The 18,336-nt window shown below is 40.1% G+C and overlaps 1 protein-coding gene across 1 annotated transcript; it reads right to left on the bottom strand.

Moving 5' to 3' along the window:
- Window positions 1–231: 231 nt before the first annotated feature.
- LOC143861772 (succinate dehydrogenase [ubiquinone] iron-sulfur subunit 2, mitochondrial-like) lies at window positions 232–18,050 on the bottom strand. The gene is made up of 2 exons (XM_077372689.1): window positions 17,351–18,050; window positions 232–739 (listed from the first exon to the last, which is right to left on the bottom strand). Exons 1-2 carry the CDS (start codon window positions 17,986–17,988, stop codon window positions 559–561), a joined length of 819 nt encoding a protein of 272 aa, XP_077228804.1. The 5' UTR covers window positions 17,989–18,050; the 3' UTR covers window positions 232–558.
- Between the last annotated feature and the right edge of the window lie 286 nt (window positions 18,051–18,336).

The following is an 18,336-nucleotide window of genomic DNA, read 5'->3' as shown; positions in this document are numbered from 1 at the left end:
TATGTCCCACATCTAGCATAGTATAAAATATTAAACAAGTTCCCTCTACCACATGGAATTAAACACCTCCAAATGCAACTTGATCGAAATCTCCTAATACCATTACATTTCAAACGGAGATAGTGGCAGTGGGGAGAGGTAGAAGATGGAATAGCTAGAATATACTTCACAAACTCAGGCAAAAATCCCTTCCATATTTAGGCCTGACCTCGATGTTAGAAACTTGTGATATTAAGTACACATACAATATTCTAGCATGTTATTATATATAACAGAACGACCAAAACCTCCTCAAATTCGGTCCCAATACTGAATGTAGTTGAATATAACAATACTATGTGCCACCAGACGCAGCCTAATAAAGAGAATGACCAAGACAAAGGCAGGTGATCTGGTCTATAAACACTTATTGAAACAAAGCTGCAAGGCCAATACTCAAAAATACAAGGACAAATAAAACAAACAGAACTTAATTCAGATTATTTAGTCCATGGTAAATTAAGTCCATGAATAGGGAAAGAAGTCTTGGGCTAAGCCAGTGATTTTGAGGATATTTGACTACATCACTCCTTTAGCAATCTGAAGTGATTTAATGGTTGCTATTTGCTTTCCTGGGTTCAGTCCCTTGGGGCAGGCACGGGCGCAATTCAATATGGTATGGCAGCGGTACAGCTTGTACTCGTCACATATCGCATCCAACCGCTCCTTTGTGTACTCGTCTCGGCTGTCCTGAATCCACCTGCAAAGCACCAAATAGCGGGGGTGAAAATCTTGGACCAACCACAAATTTTATTAATAATTAGTGTGATGAATTAGCAATACAAATTAGATATTTTTTCCCATATAATTCCCATGCTTAATGACTAGTGAGGTTAGTGAGCTCTCTTAAATAATTTGAATGGCGGTTTCTTTATGGAATGTTTCGGCATGCAATCAGTATGCAAGCTATAAAGAACAGATATTGTTCAACAGCACATAAAAAAATTAAAAAAATAAAAAAACACTTAATGGTTCGAGTGGCTATGCACTAGAAAAATGCTGTTATCTGGTTCTTCCTTATATGAATTGTGATAAAACAAAATTTGAGAGGATATCGACTCTCAGGCAGAGAAAACAAGACAACTTGAAGGTGCAAAACCAATTCACTGACTGTTGCATCCATGAAATAAAACAAAAATAATTTTGACAAAGTACTTCCAAGTCCTACAGTGGATACGAGCCTGTGCGAGGTCAACTCTATGCTGTATAAACTCCCATTTTCAAACACTTTCAGCTGTTGACAGATGATTTATACTATCACAAAATCTTAAGTTGGGTTGTATTATTAATGGGCAAAATCACTGTGTGGCATTGAACATATGTAATATATGTGAACAAAGTGTAGATAAATCGCCAACACGAAAGACTCTCTGTAAATATTAGCCTTTTTGTATTGTTTTTGTCTTCTCTTGTATCAACCATCTCCGTCTTTCTTGTTTTCAATAAAATTGGCTTACATTTTCGAAAATAAATTGCCAACATGATTGAGACGATAACTTGAATTTAGTGATGCAAGGGTCTAGAACTCGGGATACCGTGGTAGATAAAGAAGAGAACGAGAGAAGGATCAACAAGAGATAAGAAGAGGATCCACTGGAAGTGCTGGAGCTTGGAATCGAAGTAGGAGTGGGGTCCTGTAGTTGCGGCAACAAGATAGACTGCTCGAAGGGTGTTTATCTGGATCTACTCCAAGGAGGGTATTCTGTTAAGGAGGCTCTGGAAGCATCAGAGATTGAGAAGGATTGCTGTAGAAAGAACTTGATATTGGTTGGTAAGGGATACCAGCTTCAAAAACTTTCAGCCAAATCCGTCGAGAGTCAGATGAGGAGGGTCTGACACAAACCAAGACGAAGAATGGGAACAGAAGACAAAAAGAAGAAAAATCAAGCTATGACTGCCCCCGAGCAGAGTAGAGAAGCTACCTGGAGACTGGATTTGCCAAAAATGTGGATATCAACTTTAAAAGACGAACAATGTGCAGATGGATGGTGTGAGTCTCAGAGGCATTCAGCGTGAGAAGATTTCTAGAGCCAAAGAAGCTCACCCGTTCACACATTGGCCGGTGAATGGGACGGTGACCATTGAGGATGGATGAGTCATGCAGACAGTGAGAGTCTCAGGTAGGGAAGTCGATGAAAGCATGGGGATTCTGAAGACGTGTTTGATTGGAATAGAGAAGCGAGTTAAAGGTACCACGGAGGAGCTCCACTCATGGGTGAAATGGTTTTGGAAACTCCCGGATCTACAAAAGTCTAGAAGACTGGGTAACAAAGAGGTTTCTTTTTGTTTTGAATCCAAAACTTAAGCGATGCGAGTTCAGCCTATCGGATAATATGTTGTCGGGGAATGGCTGCTAAGATTAGAGAGATGGAACCCCAGTCATCAGTCCAGAGCCAAAGCGATATGGATAAGATTTCAACGTCTCCCTCTCCCTCTCCATGCATGGGTCAGGTTGACGGTGGAAGGTACGGCAAGAACTCTTGGATCATTACTGGAGGTGGAAATGGATACATCCCCTGGCGAGAACCTTGAATACCCAAGAGCAAATATCTTCATGCCCCAGTCGGATTGCCACTGAGACTGAAGGTTAGCCAACAAAATGTTCGCAAATAAGTGTCATGTAAGAAATGGAGTTAACTGAGAACCTAGCTAGCGGTCCCAGCAAAGAATCAATCAGCAGGAAAGGGGTTGGTCAGATGGTGTCGGAGTCCCACAAGGATTCTATTAGATCTCTGGACAGAAAGGAGGATGTCGCGGAGGATGGAATGTGCTTCCAACATCGAGACCTCTGTGCCAGAGATAATTGGCGTAAGGAAGACGACGAAACTGAAGCCATTGATCGTGGAGAAAAGGAACGATCAAGACGTTTCCCCTTGGAAAAAAAATACAGTTGGGAAGAAAAAGCAAGAAAAAAAGATTGTGGGCCCCAAAGCTTTTGGTGTCGAGTTAAACAGTATTTGGGGGGAGCTTTAGGAAAATGCACTGGGAAAAAAGGGAAGCTTTTCAAATTTCAAATCACCCCTCGAACAGTGCAAAAAATATGCTGAAAAAGAGAAGCCGATGAAAGCAGGGGTCTATAGTAAGATTCCATAAAAGAAATACTTCTTCGAATTCGAAATCAGAGAAAGGAGGGTCTTCTCGGGGACAACAAGAAAATACCCTGGCGAACTCCTGCGCTAAAGTGAAGATCTTTTCTCGGCTCAACACCCAAAAACTGAGTCTCTATTCCTTTGTCTCGGCGTGGAGGAGATCATTGACAAGGTACTGAAGAAAGACATCCCATTAGAGTCGGCAAAAGAGTTTGACCTTATTTTGGGGTTCTTATGGCAGTCGGTGATTGAGGAAGCCAAGCGTGCCTTAGCAAGAAAAGGAAGAAAAAATTGTTGGCCTTTGTGGTCTGTTGGGTGATAAGAAGCAACTCCAATCGCCGAAGAAGAAACGAAAGATGGTAGAGGTGTACGAGGCCGAAACTCTATGAGGCGTCCACCTATGGCAACAGCCGCGGAAGGCAACTGAAGTAAACAAGAAGAAACTCTATGAGGAATTACGCAAAGAAAACATCATGGAGGATCGATTACTGCCTTGAGAAAAGCTGCCTGCAATTGCTGAAGTGGAGACCTATGGAGACCCGGAAGCAGCATTGGAAACAATCCCTGGAAACATTATAAAGACAGCTCCAGAGAGTTTATTCAACAGAGACTAAAGTAGGCTGTGGATATTTCAGCTTTCTTAAGCTCACTATCAGCATCTGTTGATGAGCCAAATGGTGGTCCAGTGTTCTTGCAGAAAAGGATTAGCTACTCGCGATGATGAGCTAACAGAAAATCAAGTAGAAAAAACAAGCACCCCATGAAGAGGATGATTGAATGCGCAGCAGGGTCAACGCAGAGAAATGAAATGAGGCTGACTTGAAACCAGGCACCAAGACCATAGGCAGTCTAGGGTGGCTTCACATGCATCTCAACTTGACTTGAACAGACCCACCCTCAACTTGAGAGGACCCCAAGCCTCAACTTGATTTTGGCATGATGAGCTAGGCTTGAAGACACTTGATGGATTCAAAAGGCTCGTTTGGGGGCAGTATTGATATTTTAATGGAAAACAATAGCATTGGTGAAACTTTGAACAACAAACAATAACAATTCATTCAAAATGTGAAACTCTGAAAAACAAACAATAACAATTCATTCAAAAAATACAAGAAAAAGCAATAATTTCGCAACTATGCAAAAGCCACAACATTGTCAAGATGCCAAAAAAAAAAGAAAATAATGCATTATATATAAAGCAGAGGATATACAGAAACTCAAGCAATCGATGACGAAAAATCAAGAAGAACACTTCGGTAGAATTGTTTGAACAGAACGAGAAGCAAAAATAGGTATGTGACCATGTAAGGACTCTGTAGGATGCGCTGATGCCACACTCTATAACGACCCTATGTAATGATGCTCTTATCATGGTTTTAAATTTCCACCAAAACCGACACGAATGAAACGGCCAAGATGTTTGCATTTCCAACCCACCAAAATCAAAACTGAAATGAGTCGATTTCAGAACGGAAGAGAAGCTCCCCGAACGGAAACCCCCTTTAGGCTCCCCCCAGGCGACGGAAACCCTAGAAAGGGGAGCAGCCTCTCTCTCTCTCTCTCTCTCTCTCTCTCTCTCTCTCTCTCTCTCTCTCTCTCTCTCTCTCTCTCTCTCTCTCTCTCTCTCTCTCTCACAGCCGTGATGTTGACCAGAACTGGAGCCGTGGCTCCTCCATGGAGGTCGGATTTGGAGCTGTGGAAGCCGGATCTGAAGAGTGACTCTCACGCGAAGGCCGGATCTGGGTCTGTTAAGGCCGGATCTGGAGCTGTGGAGGCCGTAAGGCCAAATCTGGAGTCATGGAAGGCTATGGGTGGCTGTGGAAGGCCAGTGGGTTTTCGGATATGGAATCGTGTATGGCTGTGGAGGTCGTGGGAAGGTTGCCGGATCTGGAGGCTGTGGGTTGCCAGATTTAGCGATGAGATTGCCGGATCTGATTGTAGGAGGCCGTGGGACCCGGACTCAAGATCATTGGAGGTGGCCTGAAGTTGGGCTTGGTGGCCAGCAATAATGGAGGTCGCCGGATTCTGACTTTTTTGGAGTTAGTGGAAGTAGGAAATTGAGGGGATGGTAACAAAAACAGCTACGTTGCCAGATTTAATGGGGGTTCACCGGAGCGAGGTGGTGGTGCAAGGTGGAGGGCACCGAAGATCGCGTGGTGAAAATGGGTTTTTTGCTATCGTGCACGGTTAGGGTCGCACAATAGCTCTAGGTCTTCGAGCAGGATTTTTGAAAATCGAATTCGCCAACTGGAATGTGGTGAGTAAGTCTGTGTGGTATGGCGAACACGGATCTTGTCTTGGTGGGGCCCACAAATTTGACCCTTTTTGTTTGGATTCGATACAAGTTAGGCTTTTGGGTAATGTAATAGGGAATGGGGATGGGTAGCATATAACGGATATGTAAGCTTATCCTATTGTATGTAGGAGCGGTACTGTTGTATCCTGTTAGGGGACAGCTTGTCCCTTATTTGGCACTCATTGGAATAATAAATGTCAATTTTCAAAAAAAAAAAAAAAAATCAAAACTAAAATGACCAAAATGCATAACCAAAATCGTAAGTGTAATAGTGGTATACTATATTAGAGTGTATTACATAATTATATTTATACGAATTGCATGTGAAATGTGGTGCGGTTATTATGTATCAATATTTATATGAATTAGATGTTAAATTTGATATGTATATATGAAATGTAGTGCAGGTATATTATGTATTAATATTTCCATCCCCACCAATTATCAGGCATGCGCAATAGTATATGCCACTAGGTGTTCGATGTTTTTAAACCATTATGGATGATTGTCTTGCTTGTGTAATGGTTTCTAAGAGTGTATTTATGCTTATTCTAGCATTTCATGAAGTTCCATCTTTAAATTCCATCATTTGCATATGGAAATATGTTTCCATGATTTTACTGGATTTCCACTAAAATTTTCAACTAACAAGGAAACGTTTCTGTTTCCATTGTGACCGAAACTGAAATTTAAAACCTAGGCTCTGGTTCCACTTTGTAATGTCCTAAGAATCTCCATGTCCCAATCTCAGCAAACAGCGTGGGATGATCTCAGAAAAAAAGAACCAATGAGTGCCCTCACGAATAAATAATCTCAGCCATGAAAACCATATTCAAGAAAACTAAGGGGAAAACAATGACAATGTTCCCTACACAAGAGAATTACATTCAAATATATATAACTATCAAGAGGCAAAGGAGTCAGAAATCAAGACCCAAATGGAATCAAGAATCAATACTGAAAGTCGGAATCATATCAAGGAATGATACGGTAGAATCAAAGAGGATAACATGGATAACTAGAGCATGTATTCAAAAAACATATGAATGAACAACGAAAAGTCTGAAAGATTAATGGGTATTCAAGAGCCAAAAACTGATCATAAAAATTAAAAGAATGTAATGTCCGGGTATGAGATAACGCAGACCACGCAAGAACCTAAAGTATCTCAATCAGCTAACTAAGATCCACAGTCCAAAGAGAGTAGTCCCTGGGATACGTAACTTCAGATTCACAGCTATTCTGGACCCAAATCATGTATCATCCAGCTGATGTCACAGAATGATAGAGCTGAAATAAAGAGACACAGCTATTCTAAACCGAAAATCACGTATCATCTAGCTAATGTCTCACATTGATAGAACTACAATAAAGAGTGATAGTAGTTCAGAATGCAAGGACCACTCCAAGGTCTGGAACTTCAATGAAATGTTTACGTTTGAAACTTGTAAACTCAGCTAGTGCTAAGCATTCCGTCCAACTGTCTACAAACTAGAATTGAAGAACATGGAATCAACTTGTTGAAGTCAAGAATTCTAAATCTTCCGCACTCTAAATCCCGAAGCCAAAACAATCCAGATCATTGCTGTAAGTCAATGGCCGATTCAATGCTCAGAAACACATACAAATTGTACCAAAGCTCCACCATCATGTGTAGCAACTTCAAGAATGATTCCATTTTTAACAAAACCACGACTCTCATCAGCTGATTAAGAATGCATTATTGATAGGTTTCTTCATGATTGGTTCCAGAGATAATAAAGAACTTCCCATGCTCACGAACTTTGCTACAATCGACGATTGATGGCAATCAGAGGCAAATCTGGTTGCTCAACCATAGAAATCTTGGTTCGTGGTGCAAAACCCCGGAACTTCATATTTCTGAAGAAAATTCAAACCCAAACGGTTGGATGAAGCAGACAAAGAACCCTAGGAAATGAACTCGTGGAGAAGCCAGGAATTCATGTAACTCGTCACGGTTTTAAAGATTGCAATCCCATGTTCAAATAGGGCTGAAACCAAGTTTCTGCAACCTTTGATCCTGTTTGAACAGGGTATGAAACCAAAGTGATGATAGCTGTTGTGGATGGCTTAAAGAGATATCAGGAGCCCTTCCAATTCGAAGGACTGCTAAGGTACCAAACAGTTCAGGATTCTAGATTTGCATCAGTTTAATTTAGTAGGACGATGAGGTCCTTAAGCTTGAGAACAATCTGCAACTTCACATGTTTGTGTTTCTCTTGACCTCTTGCTATAATTTTAACAAGAGTAAAAACCTATGATTTGCGGACACGGATTCGTGAGTCAAAGTGTCAACATGGATACTCCAAATATTAATCCCCTACTAACTTTACTCTAGCCTCTCAACCCAACAACACTTTTTGAACTCAACCCGAGCAATTAAAGAAGCCTAACTATAAATTTACAATAATTTGCTGATTGAGAAACCAAAACAATCCTAAACTTCACTTCTCTACAACCCAACCTAGTAGCTTTTAAAATCGTGAAGAAAATAGCCATAGATCAAAATATCATGCGTCGACTGACACAGCTGCGAATTTTATTTTTTGGCACAATACCAAAAATACTACCAATACACTACGTAATCAGCACTTGTTTATAGTTCTTTTAATGATATTTGCATTGTTCTATTAACAAGTATCTATTTTCAGATAATTTTAATGTGATTTATCATATTTCTAGTGTGTTGCCAGGCCTATCAGGCTCGTCTTGTCTGCTTGTTTGTCAATTTTTTTTTTATCTACTTCTTGAACTATAAGTGTAAAAAGAAGTAAATAAGTAAAGAGATGTGTAGCTTCACAGATCTAGCATGTGTTAAAACATGGAAATTTAAGGAAGAGAGGAGGGAGGGGATGTATCCATAAAAGAAAAAAAAAAGGAAGAAGAAAAATAATGATAAATAAACAAAAACAAATACTAATCTCATCCAATCTAACCAAGAACATGCACATCAGTGCATAGCATATGGTGTTCATATTCTACAACTAACCAATAATATAAAAAGAGAATCAGGTCTTTACATAAAATAGAGAAAATCCTACAATTACACGAATCTGCATTTTTGACCACTGTATTCACACTAACATTCACATCTGTATTCTTGATCGATAAATCTTTGTGGTATTTTGCCATATTAAATCAAAATCCCTTAAAAACAACCCTACCCCAATAAAGGGCCACATCATTGCGATAAAAACCGATACGGGCCTATACAGTCTATACACCCCACTATTAAGCGAAAATCCAATAGGGCTGTTTGGATACGCAGATTTTAGAATCTTGGATTTCCTCAGAATCATGGCTGGTAGATGAGAGAAGGAGACCGTCCGTCGTTTTCTGATTTCTCGCCCCTCTTTCAGTGGAGCGAGAGAGTAGGAGATCCTACCGTTTCCCGGTTTTCGAAATCTTAGGATGTGGGAGAGATTTCTAAAACCTGGATTTAGGAAGATCTCCTACCCCCTGGCTCAATGGAAAGAAGGGCGAGAAATCAGAAAACAACGGGTGATCTCCTTCTTCCCTTGTATACCATTCAGGATTTTGAGGAAATCAAAGATTATAAAATCTGTGTATCCAAACAGTCCCTACCTTCATTTTGACCACTGGATTCCTATGATTTGTGGACACGGACACGGGTGTCGCGTGTCGACACGGACACGGAGTGTCGGACACGGCAAACCCCCAAGATGGAGAAACGGGGACATGGCTAGAAACAAAAAAATTTGACCGTTAGAACAATTTTGACAAAAAAAATCTTGAATTTTGACCGTCAGAACAATTTTGACAAATAAAATCTTGAATTTTTTTTCCTTTCCATGATTTAGGGGGAAATGATACTATTATGATTACATTAGAGGAATATTATTATAAGTTGAAGATCCTTTGAGTAAAAATTAAATAGTGTGGGTTCAGATTGTCTTATTTTTCGTGTCAAAAAGGTAGGAAACAAAACAAGGCATGAGTAGAGGGGGAAAAAATGAGGATTGCCATTATCAGAACAAGGCATGCAGATGCTATTTTCCATATAAAAATCCTAAAACTTCTTTATTTCTTATATGTGTTGCATGTTTTTTGAGATTTCTGACGTGTTGCAGGTTGTCTTTTCTTTTATAAAGGACTTTTTATAGCCTTTTGGGAACTGTAATAGCCTACTGACACCTATTTCTGTAATTATTAAAATCTGGTGGTGTAAGACTAAGTAGCCTGAATGAACAGTGAACAGCAATCCCAGACATGCCTTTCTATTCAGCCTTTATTTTCTTTCAAGTGCAAACTCATCAAAATGATTTTTTTGTTTTTTGTTCTTTTTTTAACGGTAAAATGATTTTTTCGTTCAGCTTTCTCTTTCTTTAAAGGACAAGCAGCAGCTTGTCTTTTCAGCAGAAGATAAATATCCGCAGCTTTTTAAGGACAAGCTAGTCTGCAGCTTGTCTTTTCAGCAGATGATAAATATCAGCTTCTTTTCTTTTCTCTGATGTGCTGCAGGTATCTTCCACTATACATTGAGAAAATTCTTCAAAAGAAGATTTTTGATGGCATAAACAGAGGGAAAATGTTACTGAAAAATACTAACAAATGAAAATTTTGTGACGTGTCAAAACTAGTGTCGACACGTGTCTACACCAGTGCCAAAAAAACTACCGTGTTTACGAATCATAGCTGGATTCAAACTACCATTCATGTTTGTATTCTTGATCGAATAATTCTTGGTGGTATTTTGTCATATTACCCTTTAGTCGTACACATATCAGCCCATTAAAATCTGTCACCCCACCATCTTCCTGTCACCTTGACTCAGCCCATAACAATCCCCAACAGCCTCATTCACATGAACCAAACCTCTTATCAAAAGCCCAAACCTCCATATGAGAGCATCCACTCTTAATCCCCAAAATTTTAACCCTTCAAACAACCTTGTTAACCAGCCTTTAAAATCAGTTCCATCCAACCATTAACCCAATACACCATGTTGATTTTTTATCCTTAATCAACACAATAACTTCCCCTTAACGACCTTTTGCTTCCATTCTTAGAATCTTTCACACTTCTTTAACCACTCCATTCTTTAACCTCCCATTCCTGAACTAATTCAAGAGCTTCCGCTATCTGCCCTTGCGTTATTTGGTATCAGAGCTCAGGGAAAAAAGGATTCCACCTCCTTAGAAATCTTCGGTCGGAAAAAAAAGAGTCACCATCATTCCTCCATAACGACCCTCATACCTAATATTGGAGAAATTGAAGATTATTCTTAAGATCCAAGGCGAGATGTAGGAACAACAGCGGGCTTGCGAAGAACAACTCCAAGCTCAAATCAATGCCAGACAAGAGGTGATGTTTGATAGGCTTGACAAAAAAATTGACAAACTCTACCCACGCCAAACACCTTCTCAGACCGTCATTGATGATCCACAGATGCCAAAAGAATGCCTTCTTGAGGATTCTCTCAAGGAAGAAAATGAATTGATGAAGATCCACCCTGCCTTGATGAATGTAAAGCTCTTGATCCCGTTCAAAGCGAACGCTATTTTCTTCCTTTGCCACCAAAGTTGAAAGATTTTATTGAGGGCGTGTTTTTCGACCAAATTAAATTCCATCATCATTCGAAGCATGCAAGAGTACTTTCTAGATTGAAATATCTGATCCGTTGGAAAGGCATCTAATTCGAAGTCGGAGTGCGAACCGCATCTGGCACACTAATTTTTACTCCAAATGGTATTATCGGCCTGAATTTGAACTCGTTGACGAGTTCTTTACAATAAGTGGTATGATGTGAGTGCATCTATGTCGTTCAAAGGCCAAGCATGTCACATCCATGATCGGATCACTACGGGTTAGTGGATCACCAAACCAACTGCCTAGATTATCAATCAAACTCGGAATGATGCCGGATTACATTTTCAAGAGTCTGATTGTCCTCAAATTGGAAGGTATCGGACGGTGTCTAAATCAATGCTCCACATTTTCTAGAGTCTGATCGTCCTCAAATTGGAAGACATCGAACGGCGTCTAAATCAACGCTCCATGTGGTTCTTCCCTGAGCTCTGATACCAAATAAAGCAAGGGAAGATAGCGGAAGCTCTTGAATTAGTACAAGAATGAGAGGTTAAAGAATGGAATGGTTAAATAAGTGTGAAAGAATCTATGAATGGAAGCAAGGACTTTAGGAGGAAGTTATTAGGTTGATTACGGATCAAAAATCAAGATGGTGTATTGGGTTAAGGGTTGGATGGAACTGATTTTAAAAGGCTGGTTAACAAGGTTGTTTGAACGGCAGTTTGGGGGGAGGGGGGGGTGTTAAGAGTAGAGGTTCTCATATGGAGGTTTGGGTTATTGACAAGGGGTATTGGGCATGTGAATGAGGATGTCGGGGACTGTTATGGGTTGGGTCTGAGAGGAGGGAGATAAGAGAAAAGAGGTCCACTTGCATCAGTTTCAGAGTCTCCAGATGACAAGAGGTGGTGTTATGTTACCCGGACTAGCTATATTTCGGACTCATTATCTAAGGCTTGCCGACTTTGAGTATGATGGGTTGGTTGGGTATAAACGAGCCCAGCTGAACCTGCCTCAAACATCAAGCAAACCGCGCTCGTTTCGATTAAATCATTGGGTCAAGCGAGCAAGGAGGCCACAAGGTGACAGGAAGATGGTGGGGTGACAGATTTTAAAATGTTGATATGTACGACTCAAGATGGCGTTGTTTTTATTGTAATTACAGGAGGTGTTGGGCTGGCTTTAGGCTGATGTTATGGATCAAAACCAATCCTAAAATTCAGGGGCTGAAAGTAGGTTGGAAGGGGACTGATTTAGAGGTGTCGGTCAGATGCAAGTATAGGAGTGAAATAAGGTGGGTTGAATGGAAAATAGGGTAGTGATGGAATAACCTGAAGATCGATTGATCTTGGTTCTTGTGGGTTCTAAAAAATAATTCATAAAAATAAACCTAAGCTAGGACTCTTGAGCTTTGTGATCAACGTGGACAGTTGATTTAGACATCGTCAAATATCTTCCAATTTGAGGACAATCAGATTCTAGAAAATGTGATCTGGCATCATCCGATGTTGATTGATAAACTGAACGGTTGGTTTGGCGATCCAATGGTCAGTAGTGATCCGATCATGGATGTAACATGCTTAGCCTTTGAACGCGTAGATGCACCTGCATCATACCGCCCTTCTTGAAAAGAACTCGTCCACGAGTCCAGATCAAAGTCGATAATACCATTGGGAGTAAAAACTCTCACGCCGGATGTGGTTCTCCTTCCGACTTCAAATTGGACGCATTTCCAACGGATCAAATTTTTTCATCTAGAAAGTACTCTTGCATGCTTCGAAGGATGATGGATTAGGTCGGAAAGAGCGCCCTCAATAAAATCTTTGAACTTTGGTAGCAAATGAAGAAAATAGCTTTCACTTTAAACGAGATCAAGGGCTTTACAATCATCAAGGTGGGGTAGATTTTCATCAATTCGTCTACAACCTCAAGGGAATCCTCAAGAAGGCATTCTTCTAGCATTCGTAGATCATCAATGACGGTGGAGAATGTGCTGGCACGGGTAGAGTTTGCCAAAAATTTTGTCATACCTATCAAACATCACCTATTGTCTGCTAGATAGACGATTGACTTGCTCGGTAAGGGCATTGATCTGAGCTTAAAGTTGCTCATCGCGAACCCGTTGTTGTTTCTGCATCTCGTCTTGGATCTTAAGAAAATAATCTTCAGGTTCTCCAATATTAGGTCTGAGGCTTGTGGTGGAGGCATGGTGGTGACTTGTTTTTCCGACCCAAGATTTCGAAAGGAGGTGGATTCCTTTGTTCCCTGAGCGTTGATACCAAATAACGCAAGGAAAGATAGCGGAAGCTCTTGAATTAGTTCAAGAATGAGAGGTTAAAAAATAGAGTGGTTAAAGAAGTCTGAAAGAATCTAAAGAATGAAAGCAAGTTCGTTAAGGGGAAGTTATTATGTCGATTAAGGATCAAAAATCAAGATGGTGTATTGGGTTAAGGGTTGGATGGAACTGATTATAAAGGCTACTTACAAGGTTGTTTGCACGGCTAAAGTTTTGGAAATTAAGAGTAAAAGTTCTCAGATGGAGGTTTGGGCTATTGACAAGGGATTTTGGGCATGTGAATGAGGCTGTTGAGGACTGGTATGGGTTGAGTCAAGGTGGAAGGAAGATGGTAGGGTGACAGATTTTAATTGGTTGATATGTAAGACTCAAGATGGGGTTGTTTTCACTACAATTCCAGGGGGTGTTGGGCTGGTTTTAAGCTGTTGTTATGGATCAAAACCAAGGTTGCCAAGGCGGGAATCGAAAGCGGGATTCGATTTGGGATTCGAAAGCGGGAATCGAAGGCTCCTGTGATGGTTGGAAGCGGGAATCGTGGGTTTGCCAAAGAGTCGACGGAGATTCGTCGGGGATTCGACGGGGAATCGCCGGGGAATCGTTGGGAGTCGCTGGGGATTCGCAAGGAATCGCCTGGAATCGGGGTTCCTATAAAGTGGGAATCGGGGTTTTCATAACTTGGGAATCGAGGTTCCCAAAATTGGGAATCGGGGTTCCGACGGAATCGATTCGGGATTCCCCAGAATCGGGGAATCGAATCGAATCACGATTCCGATTCGCGATTCGCGAATCCCCACCCTCAGGTACGAATCCTGCTTCCCTAATCAAAACCATCATAAAATTCAAGGAAAGAAAGTAGGTTGGAAGGGGACTGATTTAGAGTGTCGGTCAGATGCAAGTATAGGGCTGAAATAAGCTGGGTTGAATGGAAAGTAGGGTAATGATGGAATAACCTGAGGATCGATTCATCTAGGTTCTTCAATGGTGGAAGACAAAAGTTGCAGATGGCTTTTTCTTTGATGGGGCAACTCGTTTTCTGAAGGCAACAATGGCAACCAAACTTAATTTTTATTTAATAAAAGATGATAAAAACGATTACAAGACTAGTCTATTTATAAACTTTTCTAAAAGCTTCCAATCCTTTTCAAACTAGGAAAAGAACAAAAAAAGAATCCCTAATAAAAAAACAATAACTCAAACAATTTCGTCCAACAATAAAAAAACAATTTAAAATTCTAAAATATCTCCTAAACATTCTCCTCACAATTAACTCAAACTTTGATCCAACCTAATCTTCCTAAATTTTCTATTCCAAAAACAACTAAAACTCTTTGGCCAACTTGGGAGAATTCAGCCAACAATAGAATTCTAATGAAACTAATTCTAAAAAATAATTAATAAAGAAAAATAAACCTAGTCTAGGACTCTTGGGCTTTGTGATCAGCGTGGAGCGTTGATTTAGACGCCGTCCGATATCTTACAATTTGAGAACGATCAGACTTAGGAAATTATGATCAGTGTTGGGATCCGATTCGAGGGGTCAGATTCGGCAAACCTCAAAAAGAAGGATTCGTAGATTTCGTAATTTTTCTTAAATAATATAAAAAATAAGAAAAGGGGGGAAAGGGGTCGATGTTTGAGGGTGGAGGGTGGAGGCAATAGGGTTTTTATTAAGAGATAGCGGGTTGTGCTTTTATATAAAAAATTAATAAGAAAGTGTACTTGAAGGGAAAATATACAAGATTTGCAGTTTAAAAGAGACAACAATGTGTTGGATGATAAACAAGATTCGTGAGGGAAGCGCCTACGAATCTAGGTGTGTCCCATGCGAATTCATGTCTGATTTGCATGTCAAAACGTGCAGACACGGCTTCGGCATAGGGGCAAAGAATCCATGCAACACAGCTCTAAAGCTTGCAATGATAATCTTAGGAGTTAGGAGGTTGAATGGGCTTGAGGTTGGCTGTAAGCCCAATGGTTCCCACCTTGGCATTCCCATCTTATTTTGATGATTCCAATACACAAGTGATTTAAGATTACTAATGTGTTTGCATGTCTAAGTTGTAGATCATATTGGTGTTAAGACAAGATTGCTTGGATTGAGGCCAAGAAGCTCTCATTAAACCACATTCAGAAGGCCAAAGACATCGAAGATCCAAGACAAATGAAGACTTGAAGAATCAATTGAAGATCGAAGTCTTTCTTAGAATGTATATGATCCAATCCTAGGATAGATTTTAAGAGGCATAAATTAAGTTAAACTCACACACCCCTAAATGATTAAGAGATTGTCCTTGTGGTGTTCCAACACCTTGGAACCATCATAGCAATCCCAACTTGGTGTAGAGTTAGAAGCCCAAGAAACAGAATTGAAAATCTGCTGCTGATAGGCTTCTCGGAGCTCCGAGATTTGGTCCAGTAGAAATTTTTCATCTTCTGTTTGTATTCCCGGAACTCCGAGAGAAATTCTCGGAACTCCGAGAACACTATAACGGTAAGAATTATAGCCGTTGGGAATTTTTGCAGGAATTACCACTATGCCCTCAAACGGTCATATTTGGGTTTTTCTATAAATATGGGCATTCTAAACTTCCCAATGATGAATCCTAACACTCTAAAACTCTACTTGAATATCCCAAGAGTGAATCAAAGCTTGTTTATGCCTCTCATCCTCTGAGATTTGGATTTGGATCATTAGGCTCAATTTGTACATCTTCTACAAATCTTGTAAACCCTTGTGAGGGATTTTTTGTTCTTTCTTTCTTATTCAAGAACGTTGTATTCGGGCAAGTGTTCGGAGAAACGTAGCCCACTCTCCGTGGTGAAGATTGCCACCAAGGTTAAAGGCGATCGGAATTGTAATCGGCATTGATCTTCGCCGAAGTTAAGAAGATCCTATAGTGAAGCCATCAACGGATTTGGTTGGTGGAGTGGAGTAGGCCTCGCGTTTGGAAGACCGAACCACTTTAAATCTCGGGTGCAATCTCTCTTAAACTCTTGCTCTTTATTTGCATTGCACTTAGGATTTAACTTGTGTGCTTAATTTTCATTGTTGATCTCTTAATCTTCAAAATTGGGTTTGAGTTTTCAAAAGGTTAAAACTTGTTAGCAACCTAATTTTTTATCTCCTCATTAGTTGCCAATTCGGGACCACCCTTGGAATTTCATTGGCTCTGAATCGCTGATGCATTTGAAATGCATCAGACAGTGGCCAACTGATTTGTCGTCCGAGTAGTAAAAGATTAAAGAAGACTTTTTTTTAACATCAAGTGGTTCTTTCTGCTTTCCTTTTAATTGTTGGGGGAACGTTCAGTCCCAAACATTTCTCCAAACACCTATTCAGAAAAAAATGGAGCTTCAAGATGATCTCACGTATCCAACTCTATCTAATATCGACAAAAACTATCTATCCCACCAACCACACCCACCAGCAGTCCACCAATTCAAACTAAATAAAGCAAAGCCTATCAAGCATAGATATGAATAACCCACCAAAAATCATTTTAAAAAAAAAAGAGGACGTCCATCAACTATTATTCTGATAATTACAAACCAAAACATTCCACCCATCAATCCAAAAAAAAAAAGAGGAAAACAAATAAAAAAGAATAACACTCATCAATCAAAATTGATAGAGAAAAGATAAAAAGGGAAGAATTCATGAATCTAAAATATAAATCAATTCTACTCCAGTCGCATAGCAACCAAGTAATCAAACCATAAAAATCCATATGTCATAAAAACTCAAATTTTGAAGAAAACCCGTAACAGAGAAACCCTAGAAGTCAAGAACCCATAAAAATAAAGGGGAGGAAACCAAATTTTCCATTAACCCGTGAGCGTGGAGAAGTGACATCAATAAAAAATTGATAGAGAAAAAGATAAAACAGAGAAGAGTTAATGAATTCAAAAATATAAAGCAATTCTATTCCAATCAAATAGCAACCAATAGATCAAACCATAAAAATCAATATCTCATAAAAACTCAAATTTTGAAGGAAACCCTAAAATGCAAAAAACCCATAAAAATAAAGGGAAAAACAAAAAACAAAATTTCCCAATCACCTGTGAGCATGGAGAAGCGCGGCGGGACCGAGATACGATTCCGGGTTCCACCAATAACTAGGGCAAGATGTACTACAACAAGCACAGAGAATACACTCATACATCCCATCAAGCTTAGCCCTATCCTTCTTACTCTGAGGAATCTCCTTCCCAGGCTCAGGAGCAGGGCTCTTCCTCTTAAGCCATGGCTCAATACTCTTATACTGATTATAAAAATTGGTCATATCAACAACCAAATCTTTGATCACAAACATGTGGGGGAGTGGCGTTACCATCGATTTGGGCGCCGCAGAATCGATCTTTGTCAGACAAGCAAGGCCATTACAGCCATCGATGTTCATAGCGCAAGATCCACAGATGCCTTCGCGGCAGGATCTGCGAAAGGTTAGGGATGGATCAATCTCGTTTTTGATCTTGATTAGGGCATCTAGAACCATAGGTCCACATTCTTTTAGGTCGATTTGGTAGTCTTTTAATTCGGGTTTTGATGGGTTGTCTGGATTCCATCGGTAGATTGAGAAGGTTTTAGGGTTAGGGTTAGGGCTGGCTGAGGAGGAATGGGTTTGAGACTGGATTAGGGTTGAAGCTTGTTTTGGGAGTTTTGAGGAAATGGACCTTCGGAGAAGCCCTATTGCCATGGCTTAGAATGAAAAGGAGAGAAGATGAAAAGAATAGTAAGAGAATGAAGGCGGTTTTAGTTTCTAAAAAAACAGAGATATATATCTCCCTTGGTTAGTTACCGACTTAGTTGGAGGCTGAGTTGTCATTAGGAATGGGACCCATGAAAGATGGGTCCCATTCGTCACTTTTTTGATAGGGGCATATTGTAAGACTAAGATCGAGACCGTTGATCTTGTAGAACATCATGAGGAGACCAACATGGTCTTGGTCCCATCTTAAATCTATCTCCCACGCATAAGATAAAGAAATACAAAAATTGAATGGTTTAGATTTTCTCAGTGAAACACTGGAATCAGCTTGATCAA

The sequence above is a fragment of the Tasmannia lanceolata genome, unplaced genomic scaffold (assembly GCF_043159265.1).
Source record: "Tasmannia lanceolata isolate RefF3 unplaced genomic scaffold, GAP_Taslan_0.1 ptg000037l, whole genome shotgun sequence".
Classification (NCBI taxonomy): Eukaryota; Viridiplantae; Streptophyta; class Magnoliopsida; order Canellales; family Winteraceae; genus Tasmannia; species Tasmannia lanceolata.
Note: the sequence above shows the minus strand (reverse complement) of the source record. Positions and strands in the feature narration are given on the sequence as shown.

Bases quoted from the DNA above. Each gene is read 5' to 3' on its own strand.
- LOC143861772 (XM_077372689.1), bottom strand. From the start codon at position 17,988: ATGGCAATAGGGCTTCTCCGAAGGTCCATTTCCTCAAAACTCCCAAAA. The intron at 740-17,350 runs GTGATTGGGAAA...GGTGCTTTGCAG, and splicing joins GCGCTTCTCCATGCTCACAG to GTGGATTCAGGACAGCCGAG.